The 21,142-nt window shown below is 48.3% G+C and overlaps 1 protein-coding gene across 1 annotated transcript in view; it reads left to right on the top strand.

Moving 5' to 3' along the window:
- The first annotated feature begins 18,954 nt into the window (after window positions 1-18,954).
- The window catches only part of Snx27 (sorting nexin 27), a 69,351-nt gene continuing 67,163 nt past the window's right edge, over window positions 18,955-21,142 (top strand). The window contains 1 exon segment of the mRNA XM_051157676.1: window positions 18,955-19,268. Within this exon segment, the coding sequence (XP_051013633.1) occupies window positions 18,955-19,268 (314 nt within the window).

Below are 21,142 nucleotides of genomic sequence, written 5' to 3'. Positions count from 1 at the left end.
TCTCTCTCTCTCTCGTTCTCCTCTTTATTATTTTTTTGAGACAGGGTCTCACCACATAGACCTGGCTGGCCTTGACCTCAGGGATCCACCTGCTTCTGTCTCCAAAGTGCCGGGATTAAAGGTGTGCACCATCACTGTGGCTTACACAATTTTTTTTTTATCAACTACAAGTAAGTTGGTTTTGTTGTTGTGTTGTTTTGTTTTGTTTTTGAGATAGCTCTGGCAGTCCTAAAACTCACTATATAGGCCAAGCTGACCTCAAACTCTCAGAGATCCCGCCTGCCTCTGCCTCCTAGGTGCTGGGTTTAAAAGCCTACACCACCATGTCCAGCTGCAAATGAGTATTAAATGAATTGCTATCTGAAAGGGGAGGGCATTTCAGCTGAAAGAGCAATACCCTCAAATGTGTCCATGGGACTATGCAAAGGACTTGGGAATACAGCCTGGCTGAAAGAGAGAAAAGCAAAGCAAATCATCTGGAAAACAGGAAGGCAGAAGACTGAGAGAAATGAGGAAGCAGGACAGACCCACGTCACCAGCATGGGCAACATCGGCAGCGTTTATTTCTTCCTCCTTAGAAGCAGCGTGTTTCTGCTGGCAGAGCTGTAGTAAGTGTCCCTAAGACTTTGAGCCGTATTGTACCATCCCCGCATTTGTACTGAATACATGCTACTGCAGTACAGTGCACCCTCTTGTATTTCCCACTTCATGCTGTTGTGGTCAGCACGCAACGAACCTGTGTGCTGAGGGAAGTGGAGAGAACATGAGCTGCTGGCCCAGAGTTGTGACCCCTGGGAAAAGACCCTAGGTTTGGTCCTAGTACACTTAAAAGGTTGATTGATGAACCTCTAGCAGGATGAACAATCCCTGAGCCAGATTTGGGCTTGCCATCCAGGAGGGGTGTGGGAAAGGACCTTTAAAGGGGAAAACCCCGTGAAGACCTTCACTCTAAGCAAGCCGACAAAAACCGTTCTGTTCTGCCAAGTTAGGTGGTTAAGGCGACTCAAAGCAACCTTTGGGCATCTGTGAGAGCAAGTGACAGAAGCGAAAGGAGTAGTTAGTCATACCAAGTAGATGGTCACTTCTGGGTGGGGGTCACTGAGTCAGGGTTCCTGGGAACTTGCCTTCCAGGGACTGGAGTCGGGGACAAACAGCTGGTGGGTACCCAGATGGCTGTCTAGCATTAGCTGGAGTTTCTTCAGCCATCACTCTGTCTGGCTAAGTCTCACTTGAACTTCAAGTATGTCTGTCTGAGCCAGTAAGACGTCTTTTATTTACCAGCAGTGGCATTTCTTCTGAATTGCCTCCTACCTTATCCACCTAACACAAGACCCCAAGGGCAAGAGCACACTTGCCTTACAGCTACAGCCCCTCCAAAATCCTCAGCGGCCTGGTGCCCCACAGGGAGGGGAGGAGGCTAATGCCTTTAGGATAAGGCCTAGGACCTCTCTTCAACCATCCTGGTCATTGACCTAGTGAGACGTTAATTTTCCTATCACCTTGTTTGTGTTTATTGGTTAAATGTCTTTTTAACTTCATTACTTTAAAAATTCAGTTTAGCCGGGCATGGTGGTGCACTGCCTTCCAGCACTTGGGAGGCAGAGGCAGGCCAATCTCTCTGTGACTTTGTGGCCAGCCTGGTCTACAAAGCAAATCCAGGACAGCCAGGACTACAAGAGAAACCCTGTCTCGAAAAACAAACAAACAAACAAATTCAGTTTATAATTTTAGGCTAAAATGTTTTCCTTTGTGACCTTGATAAAAATGTTTTTAATATTTATTTATTACATAATGTTCCGCCTACATGTATGCCTGTGTATCAGAGGGCATCAGATCCCATTATAGATGGTTATGAGCTACCGTGTGGTTGCTGGGAACTGAACTTGGGACCCTCTGGAAGAGCGGACGGTGCTCTTAACTGGTGAGCCATCTCTCCAGCCCAATAAAATTTTTACAAAAATATTATGTGGGGGCTGGAGAGATGGCTCAGCAGTTAAGGGCACTGACTGCTCTTTCAGAGGTCCTGAGTTCAATTCCCAGCAACCACGTAGCAGCTCACAACTGTCTGTAACTCCAAGATTTGACACCCTCACACAGACATAAATGCAGGCAAAATACCAAAGCACATAAAATAAAAAAAATACATAAATTATAAAAAATTATATGTATGGTTGTTTTGCCTGCATGGATGTCTGCATCATGGATGTGCCTGGTACCCATAGAGACCAGAAAAGGTGCTAAAGAACTGGAGTTACAGGCAGTTGTGAGCCACCATGTGGGTGCTGGGGAGTGAACCCTGGTCCTCTGGGGTAGCAGCCAGTGCTAGTGTTCTTAACCACTGAGCTATCCTTTCAGTGCTAGGATCTTTAATATAAGCATTTTAAGTATATGTTATCTTTAGGTTTTGATATGTAAATTGTATTTCCTCCTAGTCTTTCTACAGTTAATTTATAATGTTTAATTAACTTATCTAGAGTTTATTTAGGTGTATGGTTAAAGCCTAAGTCCTGTGTGTGCATGATACACACAGAACTCTAAGACAGTAACCTTCTGTAGTGTGTGCATGAGAGTCACGTACATTCCCGGGGCTTCACGCAGGGTTTCAGCACATTCGTACAATGAGCGCCGATCCAGGCGTTCGCAGTCCCGCCCCCCCAACATTTTAACAACTGTTCAAATGCTGTTTCTCCCGTTAAGCCGCAGTGTTTGTATACACTTGGGTCTGTTTATGTCTAGCTAGTGTGTAAAACTGACACAGAAGCTGCACACCGTCTTACTGTCTGTAGAGCTTAACTCACGGCCGGCTGAGCTCTGTCAAAGGAAGGGGTTTGTTTGTTTGCCTTTGCATCTGTGTGGAGGGCAAACCCTGCAAAGGCTCTACAAAGTGAGGTACATCTCAGCATCTTTAAGCTTTGCTTTTCTTTTTCTTTCTTCCAGGTGAAATCTTAAATAATTATATCCAACTCTAAAAGGATTATATTGAATTAAAGTATAAGTGACGGTAATTACGGAAACCAAATTGTGTGTATGTGGTTTGAGGAAGCAATTTAAATTGTCATTGTATGTCAAATTACAAGTATAAATTAAGATAAGGAGCCAAAATTTTCTTTCTTTTTTGTTGTTGGTTTTTTGTTTTTTTGTTTTTTCAAGACAGGATTTTTCTGTGTAACAGGATCCTATCTATCCTGGATCGCTTTGTAGACCAGGCTGACCTTGAACTCACAGAGATCCACCTGTCTCTGCCTCCAGAGTGCTGGGATTAAAGGCGTGCGCCACCACGCCTGGCTCCAAAATTTTCTTTATACAAAGTGTTACTGTGTACAGTTGTCCCCATAAGTATGCTCAGTGAAAAGCTGTACAACAGCAACAGTGGGGCAGACACAAGGGCAGAGGAAGGCATTCCTGAGTTCTTTTATCTCCCTGAACATCAAAACGCACCAGCCTTACCTCACATTCACTCTCTGCCCAGCGGTCCCAAACATTTAAGAATAATCTGTTGTTTGTTGTTGTTGTTGAGACAGAGTCTGGCTTTGTAGCCCTGTCTGATCTGGAGCTCTGTGTAGACCGGGCTGGCCTTGAACTCACGCAGACCCAGCTCTGTCTCCCGAATGCTGCAGTTCAGGTGTGTGGTGCCATGCCAGGTTCTGAACTTGCTTTTTTCCTCTGTTGTTTGTTTGTTTGTTTAAGACAGAGTCTCTCTCTGTAGCCCTAATTCTCCTGGAAATCACTATGTAGACCAGACTGGTGCCAAACTCACAGAGATCCAACTGCCTCTGCCTCCCCAGTGCTGGGATTAAAGGTGTGCGCCACCACGCCTGGCCTGAGTTTTGTTTTCATTAAGATCATACTAAAAAACATGTCTCCATAACTCCTGTGCTTGGAACTTTGTACGGGTCTGAGGAATTCTCTGTTAAGAATTAAGAACAGAGGGGCTGGAGAGATGGCTCAGCAGTTAAGAGCACTGGCTGCTCTTCTAGAAGACCACAGTTCAATTCCCAGCACCTACATGGCAGCTCACGCCTATCTGTAACTCCAGTTCCAGGAGATCTGACACCTTCATACAAACACACATGCATACAAAACACCAGTGAACATAAAATAAAGATAATTTTTAATGACAACAACAACAAAAAAGAATTTTGTTGGCCTTGAGAGATGACTAAGTGGTTAAGAGCACCAGCTACTCTTTAAGAGAACCTGGGTTTTTAATCCCAGCTCTTGGGAGGCAGAGGCAGGCAGATTACTGTGAGTTTGAGGCCTGCCTGGTCTACAAAGAGAGTCCGGGACAGCCAGGGCAACACGGAGAAACCCTGTCAGAGGAGAGGGAGGGAGCCTGGGTTTGATTCCCAGCACCTACATGGTGCCTCACAATTGTATTCAGCACTCTGGTGGCCTTTGAGGGTACTAGGCATACAAGTAGTGCCTATGTAGACAAAACACCCATACACATGAAACAAAACAATTACAGCCTGGCATGGTGGTGCACACCTTTAATCCCAGCACTTGCGAGGCAGAGGCAGGTGGATCTCTGAGTTCAAAGCCAGCCTGGTCTACAAAGGGAGTCCAGAGTTCGAGGCCAGCCTGGTCTAGAAGGAGAATCTAGAACAGTCAGGGCTCTGTGTAACAGAGAAGCCCCCGTCTCAAAACAAACAAAACCCCAAAACAACAGCAACAACAAAAAACCCCAACCCAACAGAAACAAAATTACAAACTTTCTGAGCTTTACAAGATGATAATGTGTTCTAAGTAAGAGTGAGCCAAGCACCATCGTTTCCCATTTGAGAGATGATGCAGTTGAGACACAGGCAGCAAGGCTCCTGTCCAAGAATGCGCAAGTGGACAGTGTGGACCCAGCGGGGTCACAGGAGGTCTGGCCCCATAGGCTATGGGTAGCGCTGTGCTTTACTCCCTCTTAGCTGAAGCAAGGGTCTGAACAGAGCCATGTGCGAGGCAGTTGGAGAGATGGCTCTGGGCTGGCTTGCTAGAGAGCTCTTCTTGTTCTTGGTCCAGTTTCCAGTACCCACATGGTGGCTCAAAGTCATCCATGACCCCAGTTCCAGAGGATCTGATGCCCTCTTCTGGCCTCTGTGGGCACTGCACACATGCATGTACAAGAATACATGCAGCAAATCACATTTTAAAAAGCCATATGCAATGCAAGAACTGTGTGTAGCATGGAGTATGTCTGCTTACTGTGGACACGAAATATGTGCTTTATTGTGAATAAGTATCTCTGAGTATTTAATATGTCAAAGGTGTAGGGCATGACTATAGGGCCACAAGGGAAATTCAGAGAACCTGTCCTCAAATTTCTATTCATCTTAGTAGTGCCATGAGATATCTGTATGCTGAGAGGCAAAAGTCACATATCACTCCTAAAAGAAAACTTAGAAAGCATACACCACAGTTTTAAGGAAATGAGGCACAAAGTGGACACAGGTAAGGGTGGGCATGGGCAATGGCGGGCAGCCATCAGGACGCACAGGAGGGGCTTTGTCCCTGTTCTTAGGCGAGCATCCCACAGCTGGAGAGAGATTCCCTACCCTGAATGGGCATGGCTTAGAGTGCATCTCCTTGGAAGCAGAAGATTGGGGTGTGGAGCGTGAGCGATGGGGAGACGCCCTGCTTTCCGCCAGGCCCTCCTGACCCCCTTGGTTCGCCTGACTCACCGATGTCCACAGCTCTTCACGTGTATGTGAGGGTGCTGGGAATTGAGCCCAGGATCCCACAGCTGGCCAGAGCTTTGCTCCTGAAGAGCATCCCCAATGAGTCCACATTAAACCAGTTTTCTTTGAGGTTTTACTTATTTCCGTTGCATGTGTATTAGTGTCTTGTTTATGTGTGTGTGGGGGCCTGCGCAGCACATCTGTGCAGTGTCTGTGTGTGAATATGTACATCAGGATGCAGGTGCCCGCAGAGACCAGAAGGGGGCACCGAATCTCCTTGGAGCTGGACTTAGAAGAGACTGTGAGCCCCTGGCGCGGGTGGCGGGAACCCGGCTCCAGTCCTCTGCCAGAGCAGGAACCACTCAACTACTGAACCATCTTTCCATCCCCCAAGTCCGCAGTTCTTAAATGCCATCATGCCTTTCCGAGCTCTTCGGTGGCCATGTTCTCCTTCCCTGTCCTCTAATGAGTGTGGACACCTTGCCTGGCTACTTATTCTAACTTCAGTGTGTCCTTACCTGAGTCCCAACCTCTCCTACTTATTAAAAAAATAGATAAATAAATAAAAGGTGGTGGGAAGAGAGGGCAAAAGTCCCTTTCAAGTTGAACCACTAGAGGGCAGCAGTCATCGAGCACCTGGGCAGGTGGCCACTATGAGGTTTTTTTTTTTTATTAATTTATTCATATTTGTTATCCCATCCCTTGTATCCTCCCATTCCTCCCTCCCTCCCATTATGATTTTTTTTTTTTAAGCAAAGGGAAACAGCTGAATTAGGAGATGAGGGAATTTTTTTTTTTTTTTTTTTTTTTTTTTTTTTTGCCAATTAGGTCTGGCACTAGAAGAATAAAAAAAGCCAGGCCTAAAAAGAAATTGGATTGGGGCTGGAGAGATGGCTCAGCAGTTAAGAACACTGACTACTCTTCCAGAGGTTATGAGTTCAATTCCCAGCAACTACATGGTGGCTCACAACCATCTTTAATGTGATCTGATGCATACTGTATACATAATAAATAAATCTTTAAAAAAAAAAGAAATTGGATTATAGGAGGGTAAATATTTTACTCAATAACTGTCCTAGTTTTGTTGTTTGCTTGTGTCATCAGAAGCAGACTTCTGGGAACGTTTCAAAGGCAGGTAAACATTTTGGTCAAATGAAAGCTGATTTTAAGATCAGCTGGACAGGTTAGGATGTGCTTGCAGTCCTGGTGCTAGGGAGGTAGTAGAGGGGGGCAAGAGGATGGGACTCAAGGACGCCCCAGCCAGGGTTGGATGACAGATACCCTGTCTCAAAACAACAACAACAGATCTCATTTATAAGGCTCAGTGCTTAACCCCCTCTTCTTAAAGTTCCCCGAGAAATGTCACTAATCCGAACCCCAGGTTTCTCTTCTCTCAAATGGCAGGTTGTTTGAGTTTCAATCACCGACTGTTACATTTTATATAATCACAAGCGGCCTGACAACTCAAGCTGGGCGGGGCAGCACATGCGTATTTGTAATGCCAGCCCGTGAGGGCGGTGAAGGCCAGAGGATCAGGGGTTACAGCTGGGGCCCTGAAGAGATGGATCCCGTGGTTAAGAGCATATGCTCCTCTTACAGAAGAGGCAAGTTCAGTTCCCAGCACCCATGTAGGGTGGCTTACAACTGCTGTAACTCCAGCTCTTGGAGATCTGACACGTTCTAGTGGCCTCCATGGGCATCCACGTTCATGTGTGCAAACACACACACACACATTCACACACAAGACCACACATAAAAATAAAACCACATTTTTGAAAATTTTGACTTCAAGGTTGGGCTCTGTGAGTCAACTCACTTAGGCCCTGCCTTCCACATGTGTGCGCCCCCTCCCAAATAAAGGAAGAAATAATAAACACCTGCTCAAAAAAAAAAAAAAAAAAAAAAAAAGCAGAACAACTTGAGTTCAGTGCCTGGTACCACATAAAAGTAGAAGCCACTGTGCAAAGCTGTCCACAGCTACACTATAGAGACCCATAGAACAGACTTAAGTGGGACAGCTGTCTAGAAAGATACTGTGGCTCACTCAGTCACGACAGAGCTGAGAGGTTTTAGTCTCCTAACCCCAGGCCCTGGAGACAGCTGGACTGAGCCTCAGTCACTTAGCTTCGTTCCTGGACTTTGCTGCTGTGCAGGTTGCTTTCTGAGATGCAGCAGCACCTGTCCTCACATTTTCATGGTGGTGGCGTTTTTGTCTTCTTCCAGTCCCTGCTTAGGCCAGGAGAGATGGGTCAGTGGGGAGAGGTGTCTGCCACCAATGCTAGTGGCCCGAGCTGAATCCCGGGACCCACAGGATAGGAGAGGAGTGACTTGTGAAAGTCCCTTAATCTCCACACTCACACCATAATCAAAACAAACAAACAAAACCCTGGGCCAGCGAGATAGCCAGCATGTAAAGGTGCTTGTTGCCAAGGCAGCAACTTGAATTCAATTCCTGGGACCCATGTGGTACCGAGAGGCTGTTCCCAAACATCGCCTTCTGATCCCCGCAGATGCACTTGACAGGAACACCCACTCCCAAATAATGTCAAAGAACCAACAACTGCACCAGTCATGCCTGTGATCCCAGCACTTGAGAGGTGAACGCAGTAGGATCTGGATTTCATGGTCAGCCTTGGCTACATAACAAGTTGGATGCTAGCTTAGGCTACATGAAACCCTGTCTCTCTCTCTCTCTCTCTCTCTCTCTCTCTCTCTCTCTCTCTCTCTCTCTCTCTCACACACACACACACACACACACACACACACACACACACACACACGGGCCGTGGATGCAGTTTGGTTGGTAGGGTGCTTACCTAGCATGCACAAAGCCCTGGGTTCAATCCTTAGCACCACAGAAAACCAAGCTATGGGACACATTTGGGGCCAGCCTGGTGTATGTGAGACCCTGTTTCAAAAACCAAAGAAAATCTCCACAGCTGATACCTGTCGGTGAGTCCCTCTGCCCCTCCTCAGAGGATGTCAGACGGGGCTATTCTTCCTCTACACTGCTCCCCCAGCTCCCGGGACAGTCTCCCGCTCTTCAGTATCCGGCTCCTTCTCTGCCTCCAGCCAGACTGAGAAGTCCTAAAGGGCAGGGGTTATTTGTCTCCCTATCCCAGCACTGGCCCAGTGCCTTGTGGGTACTGTACCCATGTTAGGAGAGCTACAGGGGACTCTGCTGTCACTGGCAGTATGTTTTACAAGGTGGCTGCCCTGGATCACTGAAGAAGAAAAGATAAGCACTCCTAGAGGGAGCCCTCGGGGCACTTGCCTGGCACCAGGAGCTGAACAGAGAAAAGTGGGTGCTGATGTTTAATGTCTGCGCACTGGTGGGCACATGTCACTTAGCAACTGCTGGAGCTGGGCAGGGTGGCTGGCATCTGTAAATCCAGCCATCTGGGAGGAGGCACAGTGGTTATGCATTCCAAGCCAGCCTAGGCTACATAGTGAGAACTTGGTCACAAACCAAAACCAAGTGAGTTCCTGGCTAGCCAGGGTACATGGTCTCAGACAACCAAACCAAACCAGAACCGAAGAGAAAACTTAGGTAGAAGCTGATTGAAACCTATTTTAACTCCAGAAGGTTAAAACGCAAGAATGAGCTTTCTTGGAGCGCAGGTGAGCTCCAGCGCTTGGGGCTGACGGGCTGGGAAGGCTTGGGCCAGTGCTATTTTCTAGAAAAATTGGGAGTGACTAGATTAAACAGACCATGTATAATGGCAGGGTTATAGACTGGAGTAGGACAGGCCTTTTGCTCAGCTGTGGCCATGGGACACAGGCTGGGTTTCCGAAGGGTTATCTGGACCGACTTCAAGCTCTCTGAGTCTGGGTTGGGGTCAGCTCCTCGCTGCTATTCTCAGTATGGCTCCCACGGCTTTGACTCGTGTGAAAAATTCTGAGGGACTGTAAACATCAGCACGTATGTGTTGTCAGTAAATAGATTTCTCAAGAGCTGCCAGTACCCAACCAGACTTTGTGCCTGGGCTTCTTTGTGGCTTGGAGACATTCTCTCCGCCTCTCTGTCCCAGAGGCTTTGGGCATAGATGTGAGGTGAGCCAGCTGTGTTGAAAGAGGGCGGGAAACAAAGGAATAGGTGAGCAGGTGACCTCCAAAGGAAGCTGGAAGTGGGTGTGGCTTTTCAGTCCATTCTGCAGACAGCGTTCCCTTGCAGCGCTATGAAGATGGTGATGATGATGATTTTAAAAATTTAACGGTGCTTCCTGAATGGCATTTTAGTTAAAACAACTTTGAAAGTGTAACCAGGCATGGTAACACCCACCTGTAATCCCAGCACCTGGGAGGCTGAGGCAGGAGGATGCCTTAGCCAAAGAATTTTAAACCATTGAGAGCTCATCTCTGATGATGATGATGATGATGATAAAAACAACCCTAGGAGCCGGGCAGTGGTGGCGCACGCCTTTAATCCCAGTACTTGGGAGGCAGAGGCAGGCGGATCTCTGTGAGTTCAAGGCCAGCCTGGTCTACAAAGCGAGTCCAGGACAGCCAAGGTCACACAGAGAAACACTGTCTCAAAAAACCAAAACCAAACAAACAAGTAAACAAACAACAACAAAAAGAAAAACAACCCTAGGGCTGGAGAGGTGGCTCAGTGGCCAAGGGCACATACTGTTCTTCCAGAGGACCCTGAGGTCAATCCCCCCCACCCACATCAGGCAGCTCACCAACACTTCTAACTCTAGCTCCATGGAAATCTAAGGCCTCTGGCCTCTGATGGCACTGTGGTCATGCCAATATTCACACAGAGACCCACACACATACACATAACTAGCAATAATGTAGAACTGTAATAATTAATAATAATAATAAGCCACGTGTCTCTGTTACTTTCCCGCTGCTGTGACAAAAACACCACGACAAAAGCAACTCATAAAAGAAAGAGTTTATTTGAGGCTTACCATTTCAGAGGGTGACAGTCCGTGGCCATCCTGGCCGCGGTGGCGAGCATGGCAGCAGGCAGGCACGGTGCTGAGGCAAGCAGTAGCTGAGAGCTCACATTTTCAGACTCAACCCTGAGGCAGAGAGAGCTAACTAGGAATGGCATGTCCCCAGCGACACACCTCCTCTGACAAGGCCACACCCCTATCCGGTCCCAAACAGCTCCACCAACTGGGGACCAAGTATTTAAACATGAATTCCTGGGGGGCCTTCTCATTTGAACCACTGCATCCTAGCACCAGAGGCAGAGGCAGGAGGCTCAACCTAGTCTGAGCAGTGAGTTCTAGGCCAGCCGAGTCTACACAGAGAAGCCCTGCCAGTAAATACATTAAAATAGAAATAAATAAGAAGCAGGTGGCGCACACCTATAATCCCAGCAGAGGCAGGCGGGATCGCTGTGAGTCCGAGGCCAGCCTGGTCCACAAAGCGAGTCCAGGACAGCCAAGGCTATGCAGGGAAACCCTGTTTTGAAAAAAAAAACCAATATGAATAAGGAATGAAAGCCAGCTGAGGATCTGAGGAGAGAGGGAGGGTGGCAGGAGGCTGGGAAGGAAGCCCTGGGGATTCTGGGAAACAGTTGTCATTTATAGGTAAAGATGAACAAAGTTCAGCCTAAACGGCTGTTAGAGACGACCATGAGCTACCACAGTTTTCAAGCTCAGCATAATTCTTTTGCTTTGTATCTTGAGTGTCTTCACTGCTTACTCTGTGTAGCCCAGGTTGTTCTGAGTCATGGCCTGCAGACCAGGCTAGCTCTGACTCACAGAGGCCCACCTGCCTCTGCCTTCTGATAAAGTCCCTGATTATGGTAAGTTATAGATAACATAAGATTTTCCATTTAACCAATTTTAACTGTGTGGCTGTGGCATTAACGACTTTCACAGTGTTGTGCAACCACCCTGTTCCCACTGTCTCTGGAGCTCTTTGACCTTTCCCAGTCCAACCTCTGTTCCTCTCAAACATTCCTTTCCTGCTCCTCTTTCCCTCAAGTGCTTTCCACTGCCTTTCCACTGTCTGTCCACACTACATACAGAAACGATCACATGATACGTAACTGTAAACTTGTCTCTTGTGACTGGGTAGTTTCACTCAGCATCCTCTTCAAGATTTTACCTTGTGATACCATGTGCTTCGTTTTTTAAAAACTTAAACTCTTTTTTTTTTTTTTCGTAAGAGTGCCCTTGTTTTTGTTTTTGGTTCATTTATGTATTTTTTGGTTTTTCGAGACAGGGTTTCTCTGTGTAGCCTTGGCTGTCCTGGACTCACTCTGTAGACCAGGCTGGCCTCAAACTCACAGCGATCCGCCTGCCTCTGCCTCCCGAGTGCTGGGATTACAGGCGTGCGCCCCCCCCCAACCCCCCCCCCCCCCCCCCCCCCGGCCAGAGTGCCCTTGTTTTTGTTTTTGTTGTTTTGAAGTATCTACATGGGGATGAAGTGACACCATGTGGCTGGTTATCCAAATCTACTCTCCTGTCTCTTTTTGCTCCCGTCCTTGGTATGTACAGAACTCTAATTTGATTCCGGCGTTCACTGGGAGCTCTACCTTCAGGGGCAGGTCCACTCTTTGCCCCAGGAAAAAGTCTTGACCAGTAGTTGTGTTTTGTTGTTGCTGTTGTCAGTGGCTGGTTTAGCATCTTAGCCTGTGAGACAGGAGAGAATGCAGAAGAAAGGTGACCGCTTGGGGACTTACTGCTTTTCGTTATGTGTGTGTGGTCTGCCTGCAGGTATGTCTGTGTACCGCTTGCGTGTCTGGTGCCCTGGGGTGTCAGAAGAGGGTGTAGGGTCCAGTGGAACTGGAGTTATGTGTTCTTAACCATATGAGCCAGCTCTCTGTCTTCCAGAAGCTTCTATCAGCTTGGGAAGGTAAAACCCAAAAGATAGTTGCTGTTACGTTCTAAATGGAGCTGTGCTGGCCATCCAAGCAGTAAGGGGTTATATTAATTTTTCTTCTCTCTCTCTCTTCTCTCTCTCTCTCTCTCTCTCTGTCTCTCTCTCTCTCTCTCTCTCTCTCTCTCAGATTCATTTATTATTATGATGTATACAGTGCTCTGCCTGCATGTACACCTGCAGGCCAGAAGAGGGCACCAGATCTCATTATAGATGATTGTGAGCCTCCATGTGGTTGCTGGGAATTGAACTCAGGACCTCTGGAAGGGCAGCCAGTGCCCTTAGCCTCTGAGCCATCTTTCCAGCCCTGAATTTTCTTTTGCTGTGTAACTGAATTGCTTAGACCCAGCTGCTTAAGATAGCAGTGTTCTGCCCCTCATCTTGGTGGGTTTGATGTCAAGAGCCTATCCAAGCTCTGCTTGTTCGGCTCCTCTCCTCAAGTCTAGCATGGCTACAATCAAAGGGCTGTGGGACTGCTTTTTTTGGAGCTTGAATCCTCTTCCACGGGTTCATGTGGTTGCTGGCAGAATTTCATGAGGGTGCGGGAAGGAGGGACTTATTTTCTCACTGTCCCTGAGAGCTGCTCAGGTCCTGATGTCCCCTGTGGCTTCGTATATGTGGCTGCTGCCCTTCTAGATGGTTCTTGGCCTTCCACAAAGTGAGCAGGACCAGTCCTGCTAGGAAGGAACATCAGGAATCCCAGCACTCAGGGAGGCAGAGGCAGGAGGATCGTTGTGAGTTCAAGGCCAGCCTGGTCTACAGAGTGAGTCCAGGACAGCCAAGACTACACAGAGAAACCCTGTCTGGGTGGGGTGGGGGGACAGTTTAAAAAAAAAAAGGATGCCGGGCGTGGTGGCACATGCCTTTAATCCCAGCACTCGGGAGGCAAAGGCAGGCAGATCTCTGTGAGTTCGAGGCCAGCCTGGTCTACAAAGTGAGTCCAGGACAGCCAAGGATAACACAGAGAGACTCTGTCTTGAAAAACCAAAAAAACAAACAAACAAAAAAAAAAAAAAAAAAAAAAAGGAGATGAAGGAGCATGAGGTAACTCAGAAGAATCTTGGGTGTGACACAGTGGTCACCTTTGGCCTATTTTATTGTCCAGAAGCAAGTCACAGGTTCTACTTTCCTTCAAGGGAGGGGGACGGGTTACACAAGAGGCTGACTCATTAGCGGTCATCTGGAACTGTCTCTGCCTTCGGGAATTTAGAAAAGGGAACTGGAGGGAGATTTCAGCTAGGGGACGAGGAGAATTCAGAGCAGCAAAAAATCCAAAACGTCTAAGAGCAGAAGGCTGTGTGAGCAGAAGCAGAGCGTGGCCTTTCCGCCCAAGCATCCTTGCTCAAAAAGGGCGATGCAAAGTGCTGCCTCTGCAGGTCACGGGAGCCAGGGAGAACACTCGGTCAGGAAGGTGGGCAGAGGAAAGAGGGTGGCCTGGCCTTGCTAGAATGGCTGGGGCTCAAGGTTCAGTTCTTGGGTTAATTAGCAGCATGCCTGTGCTCCGCCCTTATCTGAGCCCCCGTGAGGGTAAACTGAGCTCCTCGGTGGGAAGAAGCGCTCTGCAAACAGCGAGTGGTCCAAGTCTGATGACTTCCAAGTCTCCACTGTGTCTGAGTCCCCAGTGTCTCCGAATTCTCTTAGTCTTTCGCGCATCTCTTTCCGGTGTCTTCTACACAGTGGCCAGAGAGAGGATTTCCTGGGTTCTGTTATCAGCACTCATCTTCGCTCACCGTGTGGTCTACCTTAGTTTGTCATTTGTCACCACCCGGAGCCAAAGGCTCACAAACCTGCGCTGGGGCCTAGACTCCAGAGTCTAAATAATGACCAAATCCTCTTGGGCCTCTCACAGGCCCCTCAAGTCCGCCAGGCTCCAAGTGAACACCTCGTCTCTCCTGTGCACCTCCTCTCCCTTCTGGTGCCTCCCCTGGGGACACGGTGTCCTGTCACTTCCCCCGTCCCGTGGCCCGTGAGATCTTTCCCATGTCTCCCTCCTTGTGTCCCCACTGCTCCTGCCCTAGTTTGAATCCTATTAATTCTCCTCTGTCTCGCTGCTTCTTTCTCCACGTGTCCTGCAGCCTGAGGTTTCTGAAGCGGACATTTGACAAAGTGACTAACCTGCTGTAGACACTCAAAGACCCCTAAATCCTTAGGAATGACATTTCAATTCCCCGGGCGTGAACAATCCGCAGTATCTGGGCCTCCCAAGACCTAACTGTCCTGTCTTCCGGCCCAGCTACCGCTGCTGCTTCCTGGTCTGCCTTTTGCTATCTTGACTGCTAAGTGTTTGAGACACTGTTTCATGTAGTCCAGGATGGCTCAGTATGTAGCTGGGTGAGGCTGGCTTTGAACTCCCACATCTCCTTCTCCAGTGCTGTAAATACAGGCGTGCAACACCGCATGGGCTTGGCAACTTATTCTCTCTCTCTCTCTCTCTCTCTCTCTCTCTCTCTCTCTCTCTCTCACACACACACACACACACACAGTTTTTGTGTGTTTGTTTGTTTTGAGGCAGGTTTCTCTGTGTAGCCCTAGCTGTCCTTGGCTTGCTTTGTAGACCAGGCTGGCCTTGAACTTACAGAGATCCGCCTGCCTCTGCCTCCCTGAGTGCTGGGATTACAGGCGTGTTCCCCCATGCCCGGCTTTGATTTCTAATTTTTATGATCCAGTGACCTCTCTTTTCAGCTTGATCTTTTCTAGAATTATGTCCTTTTTGAGACTTGTGGTGATCCTCCTGCCTCACCTCTCCAAGTGCTAGGATTACAGGTGTGCAACCATGGCTGGTTCATTTAATTAATTACTCGGCTTTTAAAAGGCAGGGCCTCTAGGCCAGACTAGCCTTCGACTTGCTCTGGAGCCTACATTTCTACCCGCCTCTACCTGCCCAGAGCTGGCATTACAGGTGGTGTGAGGGCTGGGACCCAGGCAAGCACTGTCCCAACCGAACTTTTTCCCTCATTGGTTTTCCAGATGAGTACCACAGTCATTCTGCTGCAAAACCGGAAGTTGGAGAAGAGTTTACAAAAAGGAATAATTAGAGAGAAACAGAGAGAGGGTCTCTTATAGCCCAGGCTCACCTTGGCCTTGATATATAGCTGAGGATGATGACCTTGAACTTCTGATTCTCCTAGGGCCTCTATGTTTAGAGTGCTGGGAGTGTATCATCACATCTTGTTTATTTGTTCCTAGGGATCTAAGGGGGGAGGGCACGGGGAAAGGGGGGGCTTCCTGCATGCTAGGTAAGTGGCCTACCAGCTGGCTAACGTCCTTAGCTTCATTCAGTATATATATACACACACACTGTATGTATATGTATATATATACATATATATTTGATTTATTTATGTATATGAGTGCTCTATTAGCATGTATGCCTCCATGCCGGAAGAGGGCATCAGATCTGTAAAAAGAACTCTTTTATTTTCCTGGCTTAATTGATGTCTGGGAGGCTTACTGCCTCCTTCTGCTAATCTAGGCCTAGTCCTGGAAGCTTCTAGCCTCTGTACAATCTAATCTAGGCCTAGAATGTTTTCAGCTTAATAAGCTCACACTTACTTGTTCTTTCTGAACTCTGGGCTGACTGGTTCAACTCAACTGTTCTGGCTCAAACTCTTCTCCCAGCTGACTTACATAACCCGGCTTCTCTTTTGGCCCAGAATTGCTCTGCTTGGCCTCAAACTAACTCAGCAATCTGTTCTAATCTTCTGGCTTCTTCTCTTTTTCTGGCTTGTTCCATCTTCACCTGAGTTCTCTCTTTGCAACCCATGTCTCTATTCCTGTCCTGATAAAAACTGCCTCCTCTCTCTGTAAACTGCCACTCAATTAGACATCATTTTCAGACATGGGTGTTTCCTTCCCCAAACTAACTTTACCTTCTTTTGGGATTAAAGGCACGTATCACCACGACTGGAGCTAAGCTTTTCTTTACCTGATACCTGCTCTATACCAGGCTGGCCTTGAACTCAGATCTGCTCACCTCTATCTCCTGGATTAAAGGTGTCATTTTATTCCAGCTGGATCACAGAGACCTAGAAGGCCTTTGGATGTGATCTCTTGCCAGAGCAGCCATGTTCTGAATTAACATTACTCTACACAGATCTCAGTACAGATGGTTGTGAGCCATCATGTGGTTTCTGGGAGTTGAATTCAGAACCTCTGGAAGAGCAGCCAGTGCTCTTAACCACTGAGCATCTCTCTCTAGCCAACCCCTCTTCAGTATATTTTTAATAAATAAATAAATACAACTAGCTCTGGGGTTTTTGTTTTGTTTTGTTTTTTATTTTTTGACAGAGTCTCACCATGTGGGTTTGGCAAAAACAACTAGTTCTCTCAGCAACAGTACTCTTTATCCAGTATTCAATCCAAACAAAATGATTCATGTTCAAACCAAGTTTCACCATTAGTTGAAGCAAAGCTTATTTTACATTTATTATTTCATTGTTTGAAAACTAACCAAGGCTGGCCTCAAACTCAGAGACCCACACACATGCCTCTGCCTCCCAAGGGCTGGGATTAAAAGCATGTGCTACCACTGCCTGGCTACCATTTTTTTTTTTTAACCTTCATTTGTATGCTCTAACTGTAATCACTTTGTGTCTCTATTCAGTATTTTTCAAAATCTCTTAATTCCTCTATCACCTCTCCTATCACCTGTAATCCTAAGAACTCCGTGTAGCCTGTACACTCTTTCAGGGGGTTGTCTGTTGGCTTTATGAATTATCATGCCTTCTTGGTTGTGTAACCTCTCTGTGTATCTTTATTCATCTACAAAATAGGGAATGTGATGATGGGTTAATAACCGGTAGCTGTATGTGCTTGGCACAGATGGCCCTTGGCGTTTCCAGTCATCTTCTGCTGGATGCCAACAGTGACGACCACTGGCTGGCTACTCCCAGGGTGTTTCTCAGGGTTCTGGGTGGGGTGGGGTCGTGGTAGCCTGTGGCTTTGAGAGATGAAGCGATGTCTCCCTTCATGACAACGAGCAAGGCTGCTTTACTCCTTTCTGCAGAGCGGCAACGTTTCCAGGTTGAGTGCCTCAGGCTCTGATCCCTTAAGAGAGGAGCAGTCATCAGAGTTCTTATCTGCCCGGTGCTTATTGGGTAAGAGCTGTTGCATGTTGAAGCTGATCCTCTTTCCTTTGCTTTTGGTTTGTAGATGCTTGTGTGTTCTACATCGACTAAGCATAACAGATTAACTCGTGACTTTATCAGCAGGGTGAAACCTGACACCAGACTGGAGTTGTAACTGCTCAGGTCACCATTTTTCATCTTTATTTTTGTTCTGACTCTTCTTTCTGGCTGTTGCCAGATACTCAGTACATCATCGGGCTTATATTTTGATACGTAGCCAAAAACATCAATTGCCATGCTTTCTTTCTTTCTTTTCTTTTCATTTCTTGTTTTTTTGTTTTTGTTTTTGGCTGTCCTGGACTTGCTTTGTAGACCAGGCTGGCCTCGAACTCACAGTGATCTGCCTGCCTCTTCCTCCCAAGTGCTGGGATTAAAGGCGTGCGCCACCACGCCCAGTTTTGCCATGTTTTCAAAGAATCCTCTTATTCTATTGGGAGAAATGAAATAAAAAGCAACTTCAAAACTATTGCTAGATTGAAATTATTGACCAATCTGATATCCAGTTTTTGGTGATGGAGGCTGTTGTTCCCCACCCCCTATCCCCCCCCATGCCTTTTTGTATGTCTATATGTCGTTTTTGTGAAGTTGCAATACATGAAAAGAAAGTTGTGCAAAAGTAACTGAGTTTTTTAAATCTCGTTACATAACTGCCGCTTCACTTTGGTCATGCTAAGGTTCCGTTTCCTAATACATGAGATAAGGAACCAAATTCACGATCTGGTTGTAACACTTGGTTGCTGGGACGTCGGCCAAGTACATACAAATGGAATGAGCAATTTAAGGCTGTGATGGATCACAGAAATCAGCTAGTGGCCAGACGTAATACCTAGCACTCTGGCGGCAGAGGCAGGTGAAGTCTCCGAGTTCGAGACCAGGGTGGTCTACAGAGCTGGTCCAGCCCAGCCAGGGCTGCACAGGGAAACGCGGTCTCCAACACAAAACAAGATGCGCACTGCCCAACCGAGGAAAACTTCTACCAGAGCCCAAAGCCCAATAAACTACAACTCCCAGAAGACTTTGTTCCCGGATGCGTCATGCATCCCTTCCCAGTACTACATCTCCCAGGAGGCCCCGCAGCGCCCAACCGTTCGCTTCCCCACGCCCCTGCTCCCCCTTTTTTTCCCCCCAACGCCCCCGGCAGCAGCGCGGCGGACGACTCGCTCCAGCCTTCGGCGGAGCCCGGGCGCGCGCGCCAGGGTCGCGCGGCTGCCGAAGGGGGCGGGCGCGCGCAGGAGGAGTGGAGGCGTGAAGTGGAGGCGGGGGTGGGGGGGCGGCGGCGGCGGCGGCGAGCGAGGGACGGCTCGCTTGCTCGCAAGATGGCGGACGAGGACGGGGAAGGGATTCACCCCTCAGCCCCTCACCGGAATGGAGGCGGCGGCGGCGGCGGGGGGTCTGGGCTCCACTGCGCCGGGAACGGCGGCGGGGGAGGCGGCGGCGGCCCGCGGGTCGTGCGCATCGTCAAGTCCGAGTCCGGCTACGGCTTCAACGTGCGGGGCCAAGTGAGCGAGGGCGGGCAGCTGCGGAGCATCAACGGGGAGCTGTACGCGCCGCTGCAGCATGTGAGCGCCGTGCTGCCCGGAGGGGCGGCCGACCGGGCCGGAGTGCGCAAGGGGGACCGCATCCTGGAGGTGTGAGTACCGCGGCCGCCACGCCCCGTACCCCTTACCCTCCTCCTCCTGTCCCGGCCCGCACCCTGTCACCCCGGCCTCAGCCCCCACCCCCAGCCCTCGAGCCTGCTTGCGACCCCGCCACCCCCACCCTTCCCCGCGGCCCGGCGTGGAGCCTCTTGCTTTCCGGGCGTTTGCAGTTTGTGCCCTTGGCCCACCACCCCAGGGCTCCTCCCCGCTGTCCCCCCATCCGTGCCTTTGGGCTGATCTCAACCCCCTTGCCTTCTCCCCTTCTCGACCTAGCCGGTACTGTGCCCTCCCCAAGTTCTCGCCATTGGCATCCTAGTTTCCCGGCCTCTGCCACTCCCCTCAGACCCCGTGGATTGTCCCTTCTGCCCTCTAGCCCCGGCAAGGCCCGTGGTCAGCTCCCTTCTCCTCTGCAGGCGTCATCTCTTCCCCATTCTCCCTCTCCTTAGTTACTCCCCGTTATGGTAAAGCACACTGACATTTTTTTGCACCCACCTCTTGGCCTTTTATCATCGCATGCGGGTTTTTTTGGGGGGTGTGGGGGGAAGGAAGGGTTGACACTCGTTTTTATTCTGATCCTGATAATTGCACCCTGAATTTCAGTCTGGTTTCTCCATGGCCGCATTCCTGTGAGTGCACCCGTTTTCTGGCTCCCTGGCTTCCCACGTGCACCACTCCTTACACTTTGGGAGTTCGGCTGATGGTAGCGCTCTCTCGGCTCCGACTTCCCGCATACTGCGGTCGGTCGCCTTAGGTCTTTCGCCCTCTGCACGTGCCTTCTGCCCCGCGCGGTTGCAGTCCTACACTTCATATTATTTGTTCCTCTAGATAGCTTCTCGTGTATTCCTTCAGCCTTCCCTGCCAACAGCACAACCCCGTAAAGCTCCCCGCATGTTGCCTTGGCCTGGCAGCTTGAACGCAGACCCCCACTGCCCCATGCTGTGTTGTGTCTGTGATTTTTTTTGGACTTTGTACTAAATTGTATAGCGGTATTGGTTGACATGTAGGTGCTGTGCGCTCTCATTGTCCTTCAAGCCCGTTTGGGCATCTTTCCTGTGTCGCTCTCCTCGCCACCACACACAAGCTCTCTCCTCCCCTGGTGGTATTTACCCACGTAGGTCTGTCTTTCATCTTCCTTTTAAACATTTCATTTTATTTTTTGTTTTTTGTTTTTTTGAGACAAGGTTAAACATTTCATTTTAATTGTAATTTCCACAGCTGCCCGTTTTTCATTTTGTAAGACAGATTCACTTACGGTCTGCGCACGTAAGGTCTGGTGGAAGTCTGTTCCTGTAGAGGAGCCCGCCCTGCTCCCCCCCCTTTTTCCATTTTTGTGCCCATTACTATTACTCCGTGGAATCATTCATTTTATTTCCTCATTTTTTCCACTTCAAGAAAGAGGAGCTGACTAATGCTTGTGTTTGTGTGTTTGGAGAGCTGGTACTTTTCTTCTGACCTGTCTGGAAATAGGTGCTTGGCTTTTTTATTATTCTATTACAGACTTCCTTTGTTTTTGTTTTTTGTGTTTTGAGACAGGCTTTCTCTGTGTAGCCTTGGATGCACAGACTATTCTCTCATATTCCCTGACAGTATATTGTTAGTCTTTGTGGAGAGCATTAAGATATGAATACAGTAATGAGTTTTTGATGTCTCTTACCTGGGCACCCAGGTATTCCTTTTCTAGATAACTCAAGATTTGTGGCTGATTGTTTCTTCTAATAGAAATTTTTAAAATTGTCATTTTGCTTTCCCTTTGGAAATTAACTTTGATTCGGCTCTTTACTTTTTTTAGATTTAAAATATATAAAGTTCTAAGTGTATTAAAGTTCTAGGTCATTTGCTGTATAGGACCCCAAACAATGAAACTACA

Source organism: Acomys russatus, chromosome 15 (assembly GCF_903995435.1).
Source record: "Acomys russatus chromosome 15, mAcoRus1.1, whole genome shotgun sequence".
Taxonomy (NCBI): Eukaryota; Metazoa; Chordata; class Mammalia; order Rodentia; family Muridae; genus Acomys; species Acomys russatus.
Note: the sequence above shows the minus strand (reverse complement) of the source record. Positions and strands in the feature narration are given on the sequence as shown.